Source organism: Centropristis striata, chromosome 10 (genome assembly GCF_030273125.1).
Source record: "Centropristis striata isolate RG_2023a ecotype Rhode Island chromosome 10, C.striata_1.0, whole genome shotgun sequence".
Lineage (NCBI taxonomy): Eukaryota > Metazoa > Chordata > Actinopteri > Perciformes > Serranidae > Centropristis > Centropristis striata.
The window spans coordinates 28,926,108-28,945,283 of NC_081526.1; the positions used below are offsets into that span (position 1 = coordinate 28,926,108).

Below are 19,176 nucleotides of genomic sequence, written 5' to 3' on the forward strand. Positions count from 1 at the left end.
TAGTAATCTGAGCCTGTCAGTGGCAAAACTCAAGCACTCTTGCAGATGTAATGTAACATTGACACTGTGTCCTTGCAGCCCATTCTGCAGCTGCAGCGCTCTCACTCCAAAGACTGTTGTCCGTATTAGTCAATTAAAGACAGAAACGTGTGAAAATAGGATTCAGTTTAAAGAATTTCCAAAGTTACCCTTTAAGCATGGAAAAATATGACTACATTTGAGGATTATAAAAAGTCAAACCAAAAACATTGTGATGAGTAATAATCACAAGCTGTCAACCTGTTTACCATGGAGACTGCAGAAGCAATTTAAAAAATGTGATTGCTTAAAAAAATATTGAAACTGACGGCAAATTGCATCTTGAATTGCATTACATTACCCCTTTATAACCAGGGCTGAATCTCGTTTACTTTTTTTTTCAAATTATCAGCATTCGAATTGCTAATAGAAGGAGACAGGAAGGAAGATCACCATCTGACCTTGTCTATTGGGGCAAGCAGTTTGTTTTGCAGCTCTGTAAAATACCACAATATGTATCCTATAGAGTAGTATGATTCATTTATCTTTTGCATTATTAAAATTATTGCAGGTATTTAGCATTATGGCCTGGCTGAAATGATGTCCTAATTAGATTTAACTGACATTTATTATGCTAATAGGACATTGAGATTCACTTGCATGTGACAGTTATGGAGCGGCCACAGAGTATTTCTGTCACAGATGACGGGAGTGGGAGACAGATCAGTTCATTCTTACACCCAAAGGTAACAACCTGCTGAGAATTGCTGCAGTTGTGTTCAGTGAATGTGAAAGGTATTTTATGTGAGAGGTAAAATTGTGAATGTAAGAGGTAAAACTTTGAATGTGAAAGGTATTTTTTGTGTATGTGAGAGGGAAGAATTAATTATGGCCCATACGGCACCTCATATACGATGGTCCTGTACAAGTACAAAACACAACAGCAAATAAGAAAACTCAACAGCATCCTGCCTATGACATTGTACATTTGAAAAGCATGGAAATATGAATGTTCGAGTCTTTTCACAAGATACTCCCGAAGCGAGAGAGGTAGTGATGACAGTATAGTCTGAGTAAGATCATCGTTTATTATTATTAGTTTGTTTCATATTGTTTTTATGAGGTGGAAAATATGACAATAGCCTTGGTAGAGAGAGAGGGAGAAACTTGATGAATGTGTTTGTCAGAGGTGGGGGAAATAAACGATACAGCATAGTATTGAGATATTTTGCATGGCAATATAATATTGATTCATGGCCGCCAAGTAACGATATTTAGGAATGTACCCGAGATACTGGTATCATAGGAAACTAGAAGCTCTAAGGAATCTAGAGTCTATATGTGCCTCAGGATATCGTGGGAAATTGTCGAAATAACGCTGCAAAGTTAGGCTTTTTTTTATGTTTCATTCAAAAAAGTTCAGAGCAGAGAAGCTTAAAGTTGAGGAAAGTTTGATAAAATGCTGCACTTGTTGTCGTCCATACATGTTTGATATCAGTTCAGTTTGACTGAACACTTTGTTGGTCAGTCTGTGGGTTTGACTCTCATTTTGGAGAAATAAAAAGACTAAAGTGAGATGAATAGACTGAGAATTTTCTCTTATTTGACAAAACAATTCTTGATTGAATTTAAATCTCAATATATTGTATCGCAAAATTCACCATATCGCAAAATGCTAAAAATCCCAATAATATTGTATCGTGACTCAAGTATCAGGATAAAATCACATCGTGGGGCCGATATGCTGATTCACACATCTAGTGTTCGGGAATTTTTAATGCAGAGCCCAAGATGAGCAGTTGTTTTGGATCAGTCCAAAATAAAGTGTTACCTGGACACTGCCATAGGTCTCTGACTCACTATATTAGTGGACACAGAGCAAACAAATGAGCATGAGTAGCCCGCAGTGTGACGGTTCATGAGATATTTGCTGTAGCGAATTCAGCTCTTGCCAAACATTATATTTTCATACTTATATTTTCACTTACACAATAATATTAATTAAAATGTGCAATAAAACTGACATATGCAATACAATTAATATGTGCAAAACATACTATGTACCTCGCCTATAACTTTTGTAGCACTTTCAGTGGTCATTTATCCATTTTTATTTATTTATCACATCACACGTCCTTGTCCTTGTTTTAGCTCAGTATTCTAATGTATTTTTTAAAGATGTTTTACTCATGTTTGTTTTGTTTTATCATTGCTTTAACTATGCTCCTTAAGCAGTGACACTCTCAATGTCGGTGTATAGTTGACTATATGATGACAATAATGGCTATTTGGTTTGATTTGAAAATCCACACAGTAGATAAGAAATGCAACCTAATAATCACCAATATTATGTTTATAAATATGTGGCAAAAATCTGCTAACTGAGGCAGCTGCAAACATGAATACGCCAACCAGTTGGTAGGAAAACCAGTTGGGACATAACACCAGGCCCCTGCTGCTCGGTCAGAATGAGAATAATTCTGTCATCTTTACGCATAGTCATTTGAATGTTGTGAATGATTGACAGCATATCCAATATCACCTCATATGTATACCCTGCAATGTTGTGTTTTCTGACTTGTTGTTGTGTTTTGTCTGGACTTGGTTGTTAATAACCGTCCTTGACTCGACATAGGGTTCCCAGCAGTGTGTGAGTGTGAATGGAAGCAGCGGGCTACAAAGCACTTTATTTCTTTCCAAGAAGAGTCATTACATGAAGACAAGAAGCTGAAGTCCCCACCTGAACTTTATGGGAGTGCAGATGTCTCAATTCGTTCTGCAGACAGAAGATAGAAAAAACAAACAAAAAAACTGCTTTTCAAATCAGGATTCTTCACGTCTGTCAGGTTGATTGCACGCCCCGAACCGCTGCTAGCAACAATCCAGACGGTCTCCATTAATTAAAAGCAGGAAATGAAGAACCCTGCATTATTTTCTCATGAGGGCTGTCTGAGCCTAAGCCGCTCTTCCTTAATGGCTGTGTAGCACTGACACGGTTTGTCTGGACATTAGAGATGCTTTTAAATCAGTCAGCTGGGATGACCATTATGTTTGTAATGCTCATCTATTTCAGGTATTACCTGAAAAGATCACAGTGCCACTGGTGGAATGTAACTAAGGAACATTTACTCAAGTACGGTACTTGTACTTTACTTGAGTATTTCCATTTTATGTAACTTTATACTTCTACTTCATTACATTACAATGGGTCCGTTCTACATAACGGGTACTTTTACTTTTGATACTTTAAGCTTATTTTGATGCTGATACTTGCACTTGTACTCACTTTTACTGAAGTACGTTTTGCAGGACTTTACTCACAGCAGAGTAATTTCACAGAGTAGTATTAGTACTTTTACTTAAGTAATGCTACCTATACACCAGAAGACTTTGAAAAGATTTGGAAAGACTCCTGCAAGACTATCAGCTCACACCTGCTCACATCTAAAGACAAGTGTTTAGAGTTTTTAGTCCCAGCCTAGTCTCAGACTGAGATTCTACAAAGACTGTGAATCTTGCAGGGTCACTATTCACAAGACTACAACTAGATTTTCTTTAGCATTTTTTACCTCCCATGCAATGTTTGTGTGTGCAGTGGTTTTGTGTTGGAAAAAAAAAAAAGAAAAGAAGAGAAGACGCCACAAAATGCCCCTCACAAAGCTGAAAAAGGGTTTCTGTTTTTCTGACATGAAAAGTTGACTATTTTACAGTAAAAATAGACAAGAAGAATAGATAAGGAAGAATAAAGGAAAGGAAAATTTAGAAAATAATTCATGATTTTAATTATAATTTATTTAAGAAGAATAATTATACTTATCAGCTCTATCAACTTTAATTTAGTTGATCACACATTAATCATCGATTATGTATTACTTATTTATGTATACATTTATTTATACATTTTAACTGGGTCTCCTTCCTGTTCTCTTTACTAAGAAACAGCGCCCCCAAAATCCCACTTGTGGCCGTAAAGATATTGCATCTCTATATTTGTATTTAGGACTGAGCTTACTAACATTATTGTGATGTAACTTTTTCCTGTCGAAGTGGTTTTACTGGCCGGTCTGGAACCGCTCATCTATTGGTTGTTGATTGTGTTCCGTCACTGCGACTTGCAATCATATCAAACACGTTTGATATGATCGCAAACCAAAGACGAGGAAAAGACTGATATGAAACAGCGCCGATTACTACCTTACACTTAACGATCGGGATGACGGGAGCGCGCTGTGACTCCAGTAAAACTCCTAGATTTACTAAAGACTTTCAGTTTTTAGTCTGGGACTGGGAAAATCGTTTGGTGTAAACCCAGCATAAGGCATCTGAATACTGCTTCCACAACTGCACTGTGCACATGTAACAGAGCTGTTACCTGTTACCAGCACGCCACGCCCCCTCATCAGAGGAGATCTACTGCACCTGCAGAGCTCAGCTGGAGTTCATTGAGAGCTCAACAAGCTCCAGCATTTAAGCCCCACCAGCCCAGCACCACTTTCCAGATCGTCTCTTGTGTCATGCAGAACTTTTCAGCGCTTTCTCTCGGTTTGATTTTCCGTCTCCTTGTCTCTGCTCTTATAAACCTGCCTACCTTCTGTCCCCGACTCTGATTCCAGCCTGTGTGTTTCCTGGTTTGATTTTCACCGTTGCTGTGTTGGTGTCTGCTGCTCCGGCTTCTCTGAAGCCTCCTCTAGTGTGTTTATAATATCAGTGGTGGAAGAAGTATTAAGATACTTTACTGAAGTAAAATTACTAATACCACACTGTGAAATGACTCCACTTCAAGTAAAAGTCCTGCATTAAAAACTTACTGAAGTAAAAGTACAAAAGTATCAGCATCAAAATGTACTTAAAGTATCAAAAGTAAAAGTACTTGTTTTGCAGAATGGATCCCCTAAGATTGTTTTACATATTCTAAATATATTAGTTGTTTTGTTTTAATTTTGTAAAGACAGGGCTCATTCAATTACGTAATATGCTGCTATTAGATTTAATTTAAAAAAGTCTAATCTCTTTAAATTGATCATATATTTTATGTTAAATCCTGACCTAAAAAGTAACAAAAGCTGTCAGCTAAATGTAGCGGAGTAATATTTGCCTCAAAATGTAGTGAAGTAGAAGTAAAAAGTTACATAAAATGGAAATACTTAAGTAAAGTACAAATACCTCAAAATTGTACTTAAGTACAGTACTTGAGTAACTTAGTTACATTCCACCACTGTATACTGTGATGTAAATTGTGGCGTCAATGCAATACTTCCAGGAACCACACTTAACTGTGGAGTAAAGTGCACCAAGCAGCACACACTGCTTTATAGATTTATGTATAGAATTTTCAACCTACAGTAGTCAAATCATTGAAGACACCTCAACTAAAACATTGGTCTCCACCAGGAAATAGACCCTGGAGAAAATAGTTTGTTTATAGGAAACATTCAAACATCTGTCATTTCTTGTTATGATGTGTAAATGAGATCACTGGATCTGACTGAAAACAGCAACATACCAAAAAGCTGTGATATGCTTTGGGAAACAGAGACCCAGAGTTAGTTTGCAGGATTTATTATAAAGGCTCCCTGAACACTAAGCCTACACAATAGCATGAGAAATGTACCTGAACTTCAGTGTTGCAGTGTATTTACAGAGCTGAGGAAACAGAGGAAACGTGAATATTCCCTTGAGTCATTTTTCTGTACTCACAGTTATCTTTTAAAGGAATGCCAGTTGTCATTGCTTTCAGTATCTCGGGTGTTAGAAGCCATTAACCCAGTAGCCATAAAACTAATTTGCTGCTAATGTATCCCCCTACACAAGGCACGATTGCTTTGTACGGTGTGATTTGAAGCTCAAAGTGTTTACAAAGAAAGAAACTAATTTCACATCTAGAAGCTGGCCATGTGCATGATTCTGGTAAGTTATGCTACGTCATGTCATGTCTGCAGTTTGTTCTGTGACAGAAAAATACAAATTCCTTATAAAACTGCAAATTTGACAACCACATACATACTAATCCTAAATTAGAGCCTGTATAATGGATGTAATTTGCCTATGTGGATGGAGTGCAGTGCAGAGATATTTTTATAAGTCAATTATGTATTTTTGACCTTAGTTGCGCGTCATTCAAATATATCTTTAAATATATTAGTTGTATTTATTCATGATGTATTTTCTTGTACTGTTATGATTGTAAAAACAGAATAAGATGTTTTATTATTATTCTATTGTGTGTGTGTGTGTGTTAATAGGAAGCTTGCGAAGTCCACCCTTGTGTTAGTGCTGGTGTTTGGAATTCACTACATCATCTTTGTTGGGATGCCTCTTACATTTGAGGGACCCAGCTGGGAGATCCGCATGTACTGTGAGCTGTTCTTCAACTCCTTTCAGGTATTCCCCTTTCCTTCAATTATCAACAATGCAGTTGCTGATATGTGATGTGAAAATCGACCGTGTAACCTATAAGGGACCTATTATGCTTATTCTCAGGTTCAAACTAGTAACATGTTTGAAAAACACATTGTTTTTCTCATACTGCCCATACTGCTATTCATCCTGTTTTAGTGCCTCTCCTGAAAAAGCCTGGTGTGCTCTCACTGTTCCTGGGTCTTCACATGTTTGCAGCCAGAGTGGCTGGAGTAATGGCTATAACAGAGTATAGTGGCACTTTTTCCACCATTACAAGCCTCTAAACCAAAAGCTACACAGTCAAACATGTTCCAGAAGGAATGTGATCCAACCAAAATTACAGGTTTCCATGATGCTAGCATTTAGCTTCATGTAGCAATATAACAGCAGCACTCTAATGTCACAGATTCCAATTTGTCAATAGACAGTGGAACAAACAGTTGGAAACAGTGTTCAGAACATATATATATATATTGACAGAAAATGAGGAAAAGCATAATAGGTCCCCTTAAAGTCACAATTTCACTCAAAAATGAACCTGCATGAGCCAACTGAAGGTGGTTCTCACATTCACAGATTAGGTAGTTCATTGATTTTCTGTGTTTTTGATGTGGAAGAAGTGTAATGCATGATTTATAGCACTTTCATGTCAACAACCATTTTAAAGCTAAGTTAATTCAAATCAACTGTCCAACTGCAACCACCAACCACCATCTGATCTGGTCTGTGTCTCCCACTGGCTCATTATAACCTTTAACATTTCCATTTGACGTACTCTCAGTGTCAGAGTCAGGACTACACTTCATTGTGTGGAGCAGTTTGATAATGAGTTTGATTCAGTCTTATAATAGACTGTGCCTCGGTTTGAATGAGCAATTTCAAATTATGTGTAGGCATGGCCTTTCCTATACAATAACTAAATTACACTTCATACCTAATGAGTTTATTTTTGACCTTGGCCCTAAAAGACGTTTTACATTGTCAAGTACATTTTTCTAAGTTGTAAGGTATTGACCGGTTTGACCTGTAATTTCTTAAATGTAATGGATCAATCAGGAATGCTTGTGCTTCCACAGGGAAATTAAAATGGGGTGGAGCAAATTAAATTGCACCACAAGAGCCAAACACAAACACACTTGCTCATTTCATGTAAAATGTGGAAAGGTTTACTGGATAAAGTCCATGCTATTCTTGTACAGAAAAACAGTCTTTGTTATCTTGACAGTGTAACATACGCCCAAAGTAGAATATTGCAATTAGGGTTGCAAAGGGACGGAACATTTTCGGGACAGTTCCAGAAGCTTTCCATGGGAAGTTAAGCTGGGGAATTTTGGAAATATTCATAATAAAAAAAAAAGATATCTCTACAGATTTATTTGGAAGTAGAACTTTAAGTTTTAATTATCTTATTTAATAACAAATACATGAATGTTGAGTTAATTATTACTCATGTTTGTGATGTTTTAATCAAGATAATGCTAAAATATATTTTCCCCAACTATATTTAAGTTCTCTGTAAAGGGCCAATCTTCAATTTTGTAAATTCACGGTTTATTCCTGTTTATTCCCATTAATCCCTGTTAATTCCCATGGAAAGTTTCCAATTTTGAAAATTCCCGGAATTTTGCAACCCTAATTGCAATACATGACAAATATAGTGTAACTGATGCTCCAGTGCCAAGTCAGCAGATTATAGTTGGCTCACATTTTTTTTGGCACTTCTTATCTTTCCTGGTAATTGCACATTGTTCATTCAGCCATTAGTTAAGATGATATGTCATTTACCATGGCCCCATTTCTCAGTAATGGTCAGTCTGAACAAACACAAATTGCCCACAACTGCATCTCCCAAAGCAAACTATAATAGCTGGCTGTTAAAAGCGCCTTAATGATGGCTGTTTGTGATGCTAAACGTGTGCTCGGGTTATAATTGGTTGTTTCTAAAACATTAATTGCATTTGACTGTCTCTAAACTGCGTCATAGAGTTTAAAAATACATCAAATACAAAGTTTTGGCTGTGTATTAACGTTCCTCAATATGAGAGTGTGATCAAACAGTAACATTTGTGTCATTGAGGAGAATGTACAACAAACTTGCATTAGCAAACAAACTTTTTCTTGACATAAAAACATTTATAGAGAAAGTATCTACAAGCTGTTTACTGTGAACTAATAAAGAATCAAAACTGAAGTGGAATCAAACATTATTTTTATTCACAGAGAGCATCATAGCCCATTATAAAAGTTCAGGCTTAAGACTAAACAGATATGAGGGCGTTAATAACTCAGGATGGCGTGTCTTTTAAAGGTGTCTTAAAATGCTGGCAGTGTCCATCAGGGCATACACACTGAGCAGAGCTCTGTCACATGAGGACTGGGTCACACAAAATAGCTTGAGAAACTGATAAAGAGCCATCATGATCCCAGTTGTGCTTGTGGTTACTTAAAAAAAACAGGAAGAATGACTCATATTTATCCGTGAAAATGTAAAATATTTTAATAGAAACGACTGTAAATTAGTTTTTAATAAGGGGCAGAGACTCCAGATTTGAGCAGGGTATCAGTTCAGTCTGTAAAAACCACAAAAGACCTGTTTTGATAGGTGCCATGGGAAAGACATTAATGAATGTGAAGAAATTGTGATGCATGAATAATCATGTGCAGCAAAAACCTTAATTAGAGAGACTGGCACTGAGGCGCACTTAAGTCTTTGTGAAATCTGACAGTTACTGGTATTTAATCAACCAAACAGGATGGAACAGAAATAACATCAGTTTTATTTTTCATGTGGTAGTTATATTAGCCCAATTTACATCATTCATACGTCTTCATACGTATTAAGATGGTACTGGATATGATTGAGCCTGATTACATTTACACTTGTTATTGTGTCTTTAGTGTCAACATTGAGATCTGGATGAGATCCGATCAGATCACAACCATTTCTCAACAGCTGTGCTTTCATGTGGTCAAGCTATCCGATTTCTACCCAATCACTCAAAATGCTTTGTAATACAAGGTGTAAAGGGAAGCGAGAGGCAAATTCATCACATGGTTTTGTAGTTTTGGAGTGATCTGAGTGTGTGCATCTGCCAACTGAAGCTAAAATATGCCTTTGAGTGCATGCATTTGTGATTGGTGGCCACTGCCCAGACACAACAATTTCAGAATTGCACTGCGCCCCCTGATGTGCCAAAGAACAAAACAACACTTAGCTCAAAGACTCCATCCACCACCACCACATGAGCAGATGTGTTTCCACACAGCTATGTAAAAATAACAAAAATACACATAAATTTGAATTGTATGGATTACAGTATATTTAACAAAATAATAGAGAACCACATATAGGTTGGAACCCCAGTTCAATACCTTATGTTGAAATCATGGTAAAAAGAGCACAAGAACATGGTTTCTAAAAGATTATACTTGCAAAGATGATAATGGTGATGAATCCAGATAAAAGAAGAAGCTGGAGACTGGTGTTAGCAGTATTTGGTTATATTTCTGTCTATCATGAAAACATTCTAATTAACATGCCCACTCACAAAATGTGCAACAGGGCCAGGTTATCCTGCAAGGAGGCCCTGGGCTTCTGTTACCCCTACTCTCTCTTCTGTGCTACATTACTGCCTGACCTCAGGTTTGCTGTGTGGTAATTTGCAAAAATCAATCTAGTTATACATGTTTTTACACAATAATTAAATAATAAAGACCTTCAGCTAGTTCAGAACATATTCTATTAAATCAGCACAGGAGTGTCCTGTGAACTTTTCATGCCACATGGAAATAGAAGCATGTAGTACTGGGCCATGAGCTTTTTAATTTAGACTGCCTTCATGAGTTAGATTTAAGCACTTCATGGTATACACAAGATGATTTTCTTACTATTGAACTGTCACTCCTAATATGAATAGTAATGCAGGACTGGTCAGGTGTAAAGTCTGATTGTTTTAGAAGCGTTTTTTATTTATGTCTCGCGGATCAAATAAGAGTCCATTCAATTAATTAAAATATTAAATGATTGAAACAGCTGTCTATGCAGATTACACTTCACTTAATGTGACTGAAGACGGTGTCAATGTGAACTGCACGATAGAATCAGAGCCGCTGATTAAGACTCTCTTAATCAATGGCGCTGGAAAGTATACGTGCCACTCACGTCTCACAGTAAGTCTTGTAGTGGAGAGTGGAGGTAGATTACAGATGTAACTGTCAGTCTGCTCTTTCTCAGTGTCACAAGAGAGCATGAAATGTGTGAAGTCAAATACACTGAGCATCCTTTCAGCACGGTCTATCATCTGGGGAAATCTGAACTTTTTTAAACCTCTGTAGAACTCCCACTGTGGGAGCTGCTGGTGGCAAGTTGTACTGATACTGACAGAGAATATCATCACATTGCATTTTAATAAGCTCCCGTGCACATCCCGCTGCACTTCTTCCACATCATCAGAAAGGATGATGATGTCTTTCTCAATGTTAGTATAATATTGAAAGTGTATGAAAAAAAAAGTTTTACTGCCTGATGGGTGCACACACAAACTCACTACTCACAAAACTAGCCTGTCCTGCCTGTACATTGAATTATACTATATATTACAGTAACATATATCCATGCAGGTTTTCAGTGTTTATTCATTCTATCTTTACAGTACATGCTATATCTGATGATTTTATTTTAATCAAGAATCCCTTTTTTGTGTATTTCTAACTGTTTTTTCAAGAATAAATGATTTTTAAATGAGAACGTTGTTATGTGGATGAACACTTTGTGCAGGAAAGAAATTACACACGTGCAAAAACACACAATCGCTGGCACATAACTTCCCAAAACCCATCCTTTTCACATACACTGTGTTCTTCCTTTAACTCCTTATCGCAGTGGGAACCAGGAACAAGAGGTGAAACAGGTCAGAACAGCAACAGCCAGGGAGATTACCATGTCTGTCTGTCTTTTTCAAGATAAGCACTGTTTGAGGCAAAGAGAAAGTTGGTGATCTTGCTTTCACTGAGTTCTGAGCTCTAACATGTAATGCTCTTCCTTTTAGGGTTTCTTTGTGTCCATTATCTATTGCTACTGCAACGGAGAGGTGAGCAGATTTTTTTTTATCCAAATGCTACTGATCACATAGATGAAGCACAACAATTGCAAAACAAAATCCTTTAAATATACTTTAGTTTGGTTTCAGTTAGGGGTGTTAATTAGTAGCCATTAAACCATTAATCAACAATATGCATTTTTGACTGAATAATACCATCAATAAAACAGTTAAGATATATAACTATTTTTTAAATTATTTTTAAATACAACTCACGAGGGCAACACATTGATCAACACATACATTTTATTGGCGTAGCCTATTAGAGACCGTATAACACAATTTTATTGTGCAGTTTTTTTTTTCTGCCAAGTTCTTACCACTTTTTTAACTAATTATTTTGATTTTAACTACCTTCCCAACTCACTCATTACTTTTGTTCTCCTGTCTTTGTACATCCAAGGCTTGTGATTTCACAATGACATGTCTATACTACTACTACACGGCCGCCCATAAAGTTTGAATAAAATATTTTTTGCCCCTGTCCATGAAATGATTGTGACAATGTGATTTATTCTTGATGGATTTTGTTTTAATTTAACCTTTATTTATAACAGGTAATCTAATTGAGACAGGGAGTCTCATTCTCAAGAGAGACCTTATTAACATACAACAGCAAAACAACTCACAGTTACATAGAACAGGAGATTCACACAAAGAGAAAACAGAACACAATCCATAAAAGTAAAAGTGCAAAGTGTTATGGCAGTAGTTTAAAACTATCTAGAAAAACAAGAGCGGACCCCCACAGACTATCTTTCCAGATTTTGTGAAATTAGTTTAAAATCATTCTGGAAAGCTTCAGTTCCTGCTTCAGTTTGTTCCAGGTTGACGGAGCAGAGTAGGAAAAGGCCAACTTCCCAAATTCTTTCCGGACCAGGGGGACAGAGTCAAGAAGTCCTGGGAGCGCAGGCTATTTACGTGACATGCATGTGGATAAATCAGCCAAAATATTTGTAGGTAGTTACCATCTCAAAACACCATTCGTAACATTAAGAAGGGTAGATGAGAGACCACTCGATTGGACACATTGCTTATGGTTTCAGAGATAATTTGAAAACCTATACCTGATAGTCTCTGGTATAAAATGCTTAATCAGCAGTATCAAATGCCTTGGACAAATCATAGATAAAGTGTATATCTTCTCAAAACTTTATTGATCAATCTCTTCCAAGCATGTCACAATGAAAATATAACCACAATTAACAGAGAATTGTGTCTGATAACAAAATTATTCCAACTTTATGGGTAACATTGTACCTCCATTGAGTTCTACGGTTTCTCACAATTTCATCACTGGAGTTCTACAATAGAACTCAGTGACACTAAAACATTGAGCCAAAGCTGAGACAATGAGCTGAAAATCACTGTAAAGCTCTGCAAAGCTGAGCAGAACAGCAGATTCAGGTGAATGAATTCTTTATTCATCACCAGGAGGAATATTGCTACTCCTATAGATGTCTTTGATCGGCTCTTTTTCTCTAACCATGAAAGCAAAACATCACCAAACCGTCCCTGGTCAGTTTTAGTTCCCCCATACAGTGACTCCATGACCATGAACTTGGTCATAGTAACACAGAGTTTGCAAGACAGATACACAGCGTTGAACCTTGCAGCTGAACTGATGGTCAATCTCTGAACTGTGACTCAGTTGCTGACAGGTAATCATTTAATCCAAATTGCCTGTCCTGGTTTAAAAGTATCACGAGTCATTGAAAAGGTGTCAAATGAATCCAGTGGCCCACATAATGAAGGGACTGACTGAAGAAGTAGAAAGGTGACATTAGCTTCTATTCCTTATTTCACTCCATCTGTCCCTTGCCTTCTCATTTGAAATGTGATGAAAAGAGCTGTCATGATGCTACCCTCTCCTCCTCCACTATCTCACACACTTTGTACTTGGCGCTCTCAAAGGGCAATCACAACGGCTATTCCAGCTGGTTTTATCTCTATCACTAACCCCCCTCCCCCTGTTCTTTATACCTTTGCTCTCTTGCCTTTAGTGAAGTATCCCATGGAGAACTCCTTTCATCCTCCTGGATCTTTAGAAAACAGATGATCTTTATTTTCTGTTGAATCAGAACTCGATAAAGCCACATTTTATTGTTAACGCTGGACCAGATGAGTCATGTAATGTGAAAGGGATTCAGCCAACACTTTGAATTAACATCCTACTCCACAGTTTGACAGCAGATTTTCATTCGCCCCACACAGTTTCGTTAAAACCATTTAATCAGAAAACCGTTAGCTTGTCTGATCTTGTTAGCTTGACACAGCTGCTGAGTGTTTGCTCCCTGCCATAGATTTACATGGCACAGATTGAAAACATTATTCTGGTGAATAAAAAACAATTAGCAACTCCAAAACCTCGCTATTGTTTCTCAGGAGTTGGTGAAACCAAGCCAGAGCTAGAAAGCAGCTGAGTGAGAGACTTTAGTCTCATAGTTAGTCTCTCATTGGGTCTGAAAAGTAAAGCCAATGCAGAGGTGCCTCAAACCTGCATTCTTTCTAATGACCATCAGGGGGTGACTCCTTTTGCTAAAAAAAAAAAAAGACTGTATAGAAGTCTATAAGAAAATTACCCTTTATGGAGTCAATAGTTTCAAGTCTTGTCAAGATGATGTTCATTTATTAAATTATGTTCCCATTTAGAGTAACAGTCAATAATGCATGACATGTTTTAGGGAGTGTCTAGCCTGTGATTGACAAGTTGCTACAATAACAACCTGGTATTGCAATGGCATCTATGGGACTGTGTACATTTAAATCGTTTCTGGTTTACCATACATTTTGAGGCCAACTTTGTTAGCAGTGACTGTGCATGGCATAGTCAGGAGCCAGGCACAGTCAGATCAACCCTGTCCTCTATAAAAGGTCACTTCTGATCCAAAAAAAGAGAAAAGGCAACTACCAAAACTCCAGGCTTTAAAAGAGTAGCCAAGTAGCAAACCACTGGGTGACATCATGGTGGCTACGTCCACTAATTTTATAAAGTCAATGCTAAAAACATGACTCTAGTGGGGTGCATTTATTCCTCTGTGTTTGCTTGAAGGCAGTTGTTTGCCTATAAATTGACAGTTTGTCATAGTGCAAGTGTTTTTATACAATTTTTTTCATAAGTAAAATGAGTTATCCTAAATTAAATCAGGAACATTTCGGTATTATCAATAAAATACAACTAAATACAACTGTTTGCACTATACTGGTTTTACAGTATAATTCTTGCCATTTCTACCATTATGTTACCATCCCCACAGGTCCAGACAGAGATAAAGAAAACATGGACTCGCTGGAACCTTGCCTTTGAGTGGGAGGGCCCAGTGGTCTGCGGCCGCTACCGTTACGGCTCTGTCGTTGTCGGCATCAACAACAACAGCGCCAGCAGCCAGTCCCACCTGGCAGGGGGCGGCCTTTCCACGCGCTCCACCACGCTTGTTTCAAGCCGTGTTTATCGGAGCACGGGTCCTCCCGGAGTTAGCATGCATGCCACTCTCCCAGGATACGTGATCAGTAACTCGGACCCATCCATACCTGAAGAACTTGAGGACAGCGGCCCCAAGCGAGTGGACGATATCTCGCTGAAGGAAAATCTGCCTGTCCCTAGTGCCAGTGCAACAGCTGAGGATGAAGACGAAGAAACACTTTAGCAGCCCAAGAATGAATAAATGTAAAACAATATCAGCTGAGACTGACACAGACCACAAACTGAGCTGGTGACAGTAAAAGCAGATGTTTATAATGTCTCCTAGCTACATTTTTCACTCACCATATTTAGCCTTGGTGTTAGATGTTGTTGACTGCTGATTGTTTGCATTTGGACATATCTGTAGGAGTGAAAGGGTGTGAGGTGCCAAAAGGTGAAGTGCAACTCACTCAATCAACAAACATAGACTGTGGTTGTCTGACTTAATGGAAATGTATTTCATTGTTTCCAGTAAAGTGCACTTTTGCTGCTGTGACCTTCCCACATCTGATGATCATGATAATCCACAATAGGTTAAAAGCACACAAAGCTTGAGAAAAGTATACATAGACAATAGCATTAACTTGTGGACACGGTTGGTAAGCAAAAAGGTTGATGTATGCTTTTAAAAATGAAAGGCAGCCGCAGCAGCATGGTAGCTGTCGGTGCATACATATGGAAAGCATAATGAACCCCCCACTGAATTTGCACATACTATAGATTACTGTTATTTTTTTCTGCCAAATTCCAAAGATAAATATAAAAGGTAATTTACAGCCATTCACAGTTTCTATGAAGTTTTAAGCAGATTCCCTGCTGGCTTAATTACAATTCCAGATAATGACAGTATCCGTCACGCAGAGGGATAATGCATCCTGATGAATCCTTGTTATGGACCAATTCATGGTCACAGTAAACCAATGTGCTTGCTTGTACAGTCAGCCCATTTTGTGAAGAGAAACGTACTATCTGCAGCTGCCAAATGGAACTAAATGGAACCTCTGCAGAATATATTTTTATTCATGCTTTTTATTATCTTGAACTGCTGTCATCTGTGGATTCACTTGCCGTGTTTACTGCTACTAAGCAAGTACCACAACAATTATCAGTCAGTAGCACATCAAATGTAACATTAAGACAGCATAAAAATCCTGTTGCTGTTATATGTTTTTGTATTTTTGACAATCAACTATTGTGCTGACCGTGAAGGGCTACATATGGTGGCTGCTTTAAAGTCTTGTCTCTGCTTTGTGCATGCATGTTTGTCAGTACATTAGATGCAGTGCTTGTCAGAAAAATGTAATCTTGATCGTACACGTGCCTCTCCTGTTCTAGCAGAAGCTTTTAAAAAATTCAATGAAATCTTTTGAATATTGCCTGTTGGTGTGTAAATGCATTTTTCCATTTTCTTTGTTGTTCTCTTCTTCTTTATTGCCCTTCTTCCTCTATCCCCCCCCCCCCCCCCCTCCCCTCCTCTGTTGGATGATGATAAATGTTTGTTTTCAACAACTACCTGTTGAGCTGCTCTTTGATGTCAATTTATAGGACGTGATGGACAAATTGTTTTTTAACACTTCACTTTCCAAAATCAATTACCACACACACAATTCCATTGTGGCAAGTATAGTATTGATTGAATTTAATGGCCTTCAACAGTATTTGTCAGGGTTACCAGAAAACCAACAACTAAAAAAATGTATTTGTTTGCAAAAAAGCCTTTATAATAATATGCATTCATTCATAGCATCAAAGTGTGTGCATGAATGTGTAACTCAAAAGTTGCCTTGCCGTCTAACTGGAGATGTTATTGACAGAAGTGTATAAAGCTTGTTGGTTGCTAGAATGCAACTTGGTTGGTTTGTAAGGTGGTTTTTGCAGCACGACACCATGCATGCAAGCTGAAGATCTTTTACTTTTCAGTACAACGCATTTCAGAAAAATGTACTTTTTTCATTTTAACCCAAACCACAGTTTTTTCCTAAGCCTAACCAAGTAGTTTATGCGCCAAAACCTAACCTAACAGTCATCTTTCCGATCTAAATGCATCCTAATTAATTTAGTCTAGAGCATCTGCTTGGGAAAACATCGTTGTCTACCGCAAAGTGATGTTTGATTGGCAAGGCTACGGACGACCATCTACAGAGGACCTACATCAAATTACCGCAGTGACATTAGTGAAGAGAATCCGTGTTTAATGGTCTAGACTCTTCTCCTCAGTAGTGCCCCAGTGGTGGAACAAACTTCAAAACTCCATCCGATCTGCTGATTCCTTATCAATCTTTAAGAAGAGACTAAAGACCCAACTCTGTTTTATTTTATTTACTTCTCGTTATCTGTGTAGATCAAGTGTGAAGGTGTTCAGTACCTATGTCCTAATTGAGTCAAACTTAACCCATGGCACTTACCCTTTTGTCAGGGTGGTGTAGTCTAGTTTTTTGCAGTGGGTATACTGTCTATACTCCCAGAACAACACATCTTACAACAACAACCATCTTGGAGCAACATCTCATAAGCACCATCACGATCTTGTGTCTGATGCTACATGTTGATAACATACCCAGTCTGTCAGAATGCTCTCAAGATGTATACTGGAGGCTATGCATTAGTGAATGTGATTCAGATTCAGATGTTTTTTTATTCTTGAACTAAAAGACATCTCAATCTGAATCACATTCATGAATGCATAGCCTCCAGTATACATCTTGAGAGAACTCTGACAGACTGGGTATCAACATGTTAGGATGCAGCATCAGACACTGTCGTAGAAAATCTTTAAAGAAAAACACTTGACGACCAGGTAGATTCAAATAGCAGCCTTTGTGCGGGATTTATTTTGCAAGTATCAAAAACAGATACAGATGTTAACGGTGACAGACAAATCCAAAAGTCAGAACAACACTGAGAGAGACAACACTCTGTGTTTCTCTTTTTACTTTGCAGGTTCGTGCGTCATTATTTCTGTGTAACTAAAGTTCAACATCCTGTAATTTCCTGTTATGTTCCACTTTTGATATAAGACCACACTTGGGATTCCCTAAATCAGAGCTGTTCATATCTCAATCAAGCAGAAGTTTCCTGTAAAGAGACTGTGACTGTTGGTCAGATTTCTGTGTGTTTATCAAAACATGTTTGATGCATATTTAAACTGCTATATGTCTGATATTTTAATACATCTTCAAATTAATTCACAACAACACAAGGATGCAATGAGACTGGACATAGTTCTGTGATTTCCCTGATGTTCATGAACACACTTATGAGGCTGAGAAGCCAGACAGTAATTGTCGTTCTCATGACAACGGGTTGTTTAGAGGTGGGCGGGAACTGGGGACGTCCTGAGAGCTAAAAGTTGGTCAGTTCATGACAGACCGAATTAGATTTGCTTGTTTTGGTGTTGACTACGGCCCACAGTAGCCTGATTGTTCACGAATAAAGCACCGTATATATATCGATATATGAAAATAAAATAAATCTAGCGAGTATATAGGGTGTATACCGGCATATCACACAGAATAAACCACTGGGTGTACGCAAATCACTCCCCTTCACCAGTGGGTATATGGCGTATACCTGCATATCATGTAGACTACACCACTGTCTTTTGTTGTTTGCATCTTTGGATAAAAGCGTCTGCAAAATGACATTGTAGAATTGTCTTGGCTAGTCAACTGTCTTGCTCATCTTTGCTTATTTGAATAACCTACAGCACCTCAAAATTGTGTACAGGTGCCGAGACTAACAGTGTGAACCACAGTCAATAGGATCCGTGGAACCTTATTAAAACAAAAGGGAGGAATAGGCTACAAACAACAGTCTAATATCCACTGCACAGCCTGGTGATCAGTCCAAAAAACATTTAACATCAATGCTTGGTCTTATACAGTAATGGTTACCCATGGATTTATAGTAGCTGGACAGCTTTTAGCACCCTCAGCAAGATGGTAATCAACAGGTCGTGTTCAGAGTTACAGCGTGCATCAAGCTGGTGACTTCTGGAGGACTGAGTTCTTGTATCCATAGTAATTAATCCCCAATGTCTCATTTTATATGCATCATTCAAGTGTGACGGCTTTTACGGAGCTGGGCTTGATAACGCAAAGTAATGATTACTCCCGGTCTCTGTGTGGAAGTGTCATTATTTAGGTCAAACTACAGGATAATGTGCAGATTTGTCCTTATATTCATCGGAAAAGAACA

The 19,176-nt window shown here is 37.9% G+C and overlaps 1 protein-coding gene across 1 annotated transcript in view; it reads left to right on the forward strand.

Moving 5' to 3' along the window:
- Positions 1–16,419, forward strand: part of pth2ra (parathyroid hormone 2 receptor a) — a 67,413-nt gene extending 50,994 nt beyond the window's left edge. Inside the window, exons 11-13 of the mRNA XM_059343331.1 lie at positions 6,261–6,399; positions 11,466–11,507; positions 14,774–16,419. Of these exons, the coding sequence (XP_059199314.1) occupies positions 6,261–6,399; positions 11,466–11,507; positions 14,774–15,163 (571 nt within the window). The 3' untranslated portion in view covers positions 15,164–16,419. The remainder of the gene's footprint in view (positions 1–6,260; positions 6,400–11,465; positions 11,508–14,773) is intronic.
- The last annotated feature ends 2,757 nt before the right edge of the window (positions 16,420–19,176 follow it).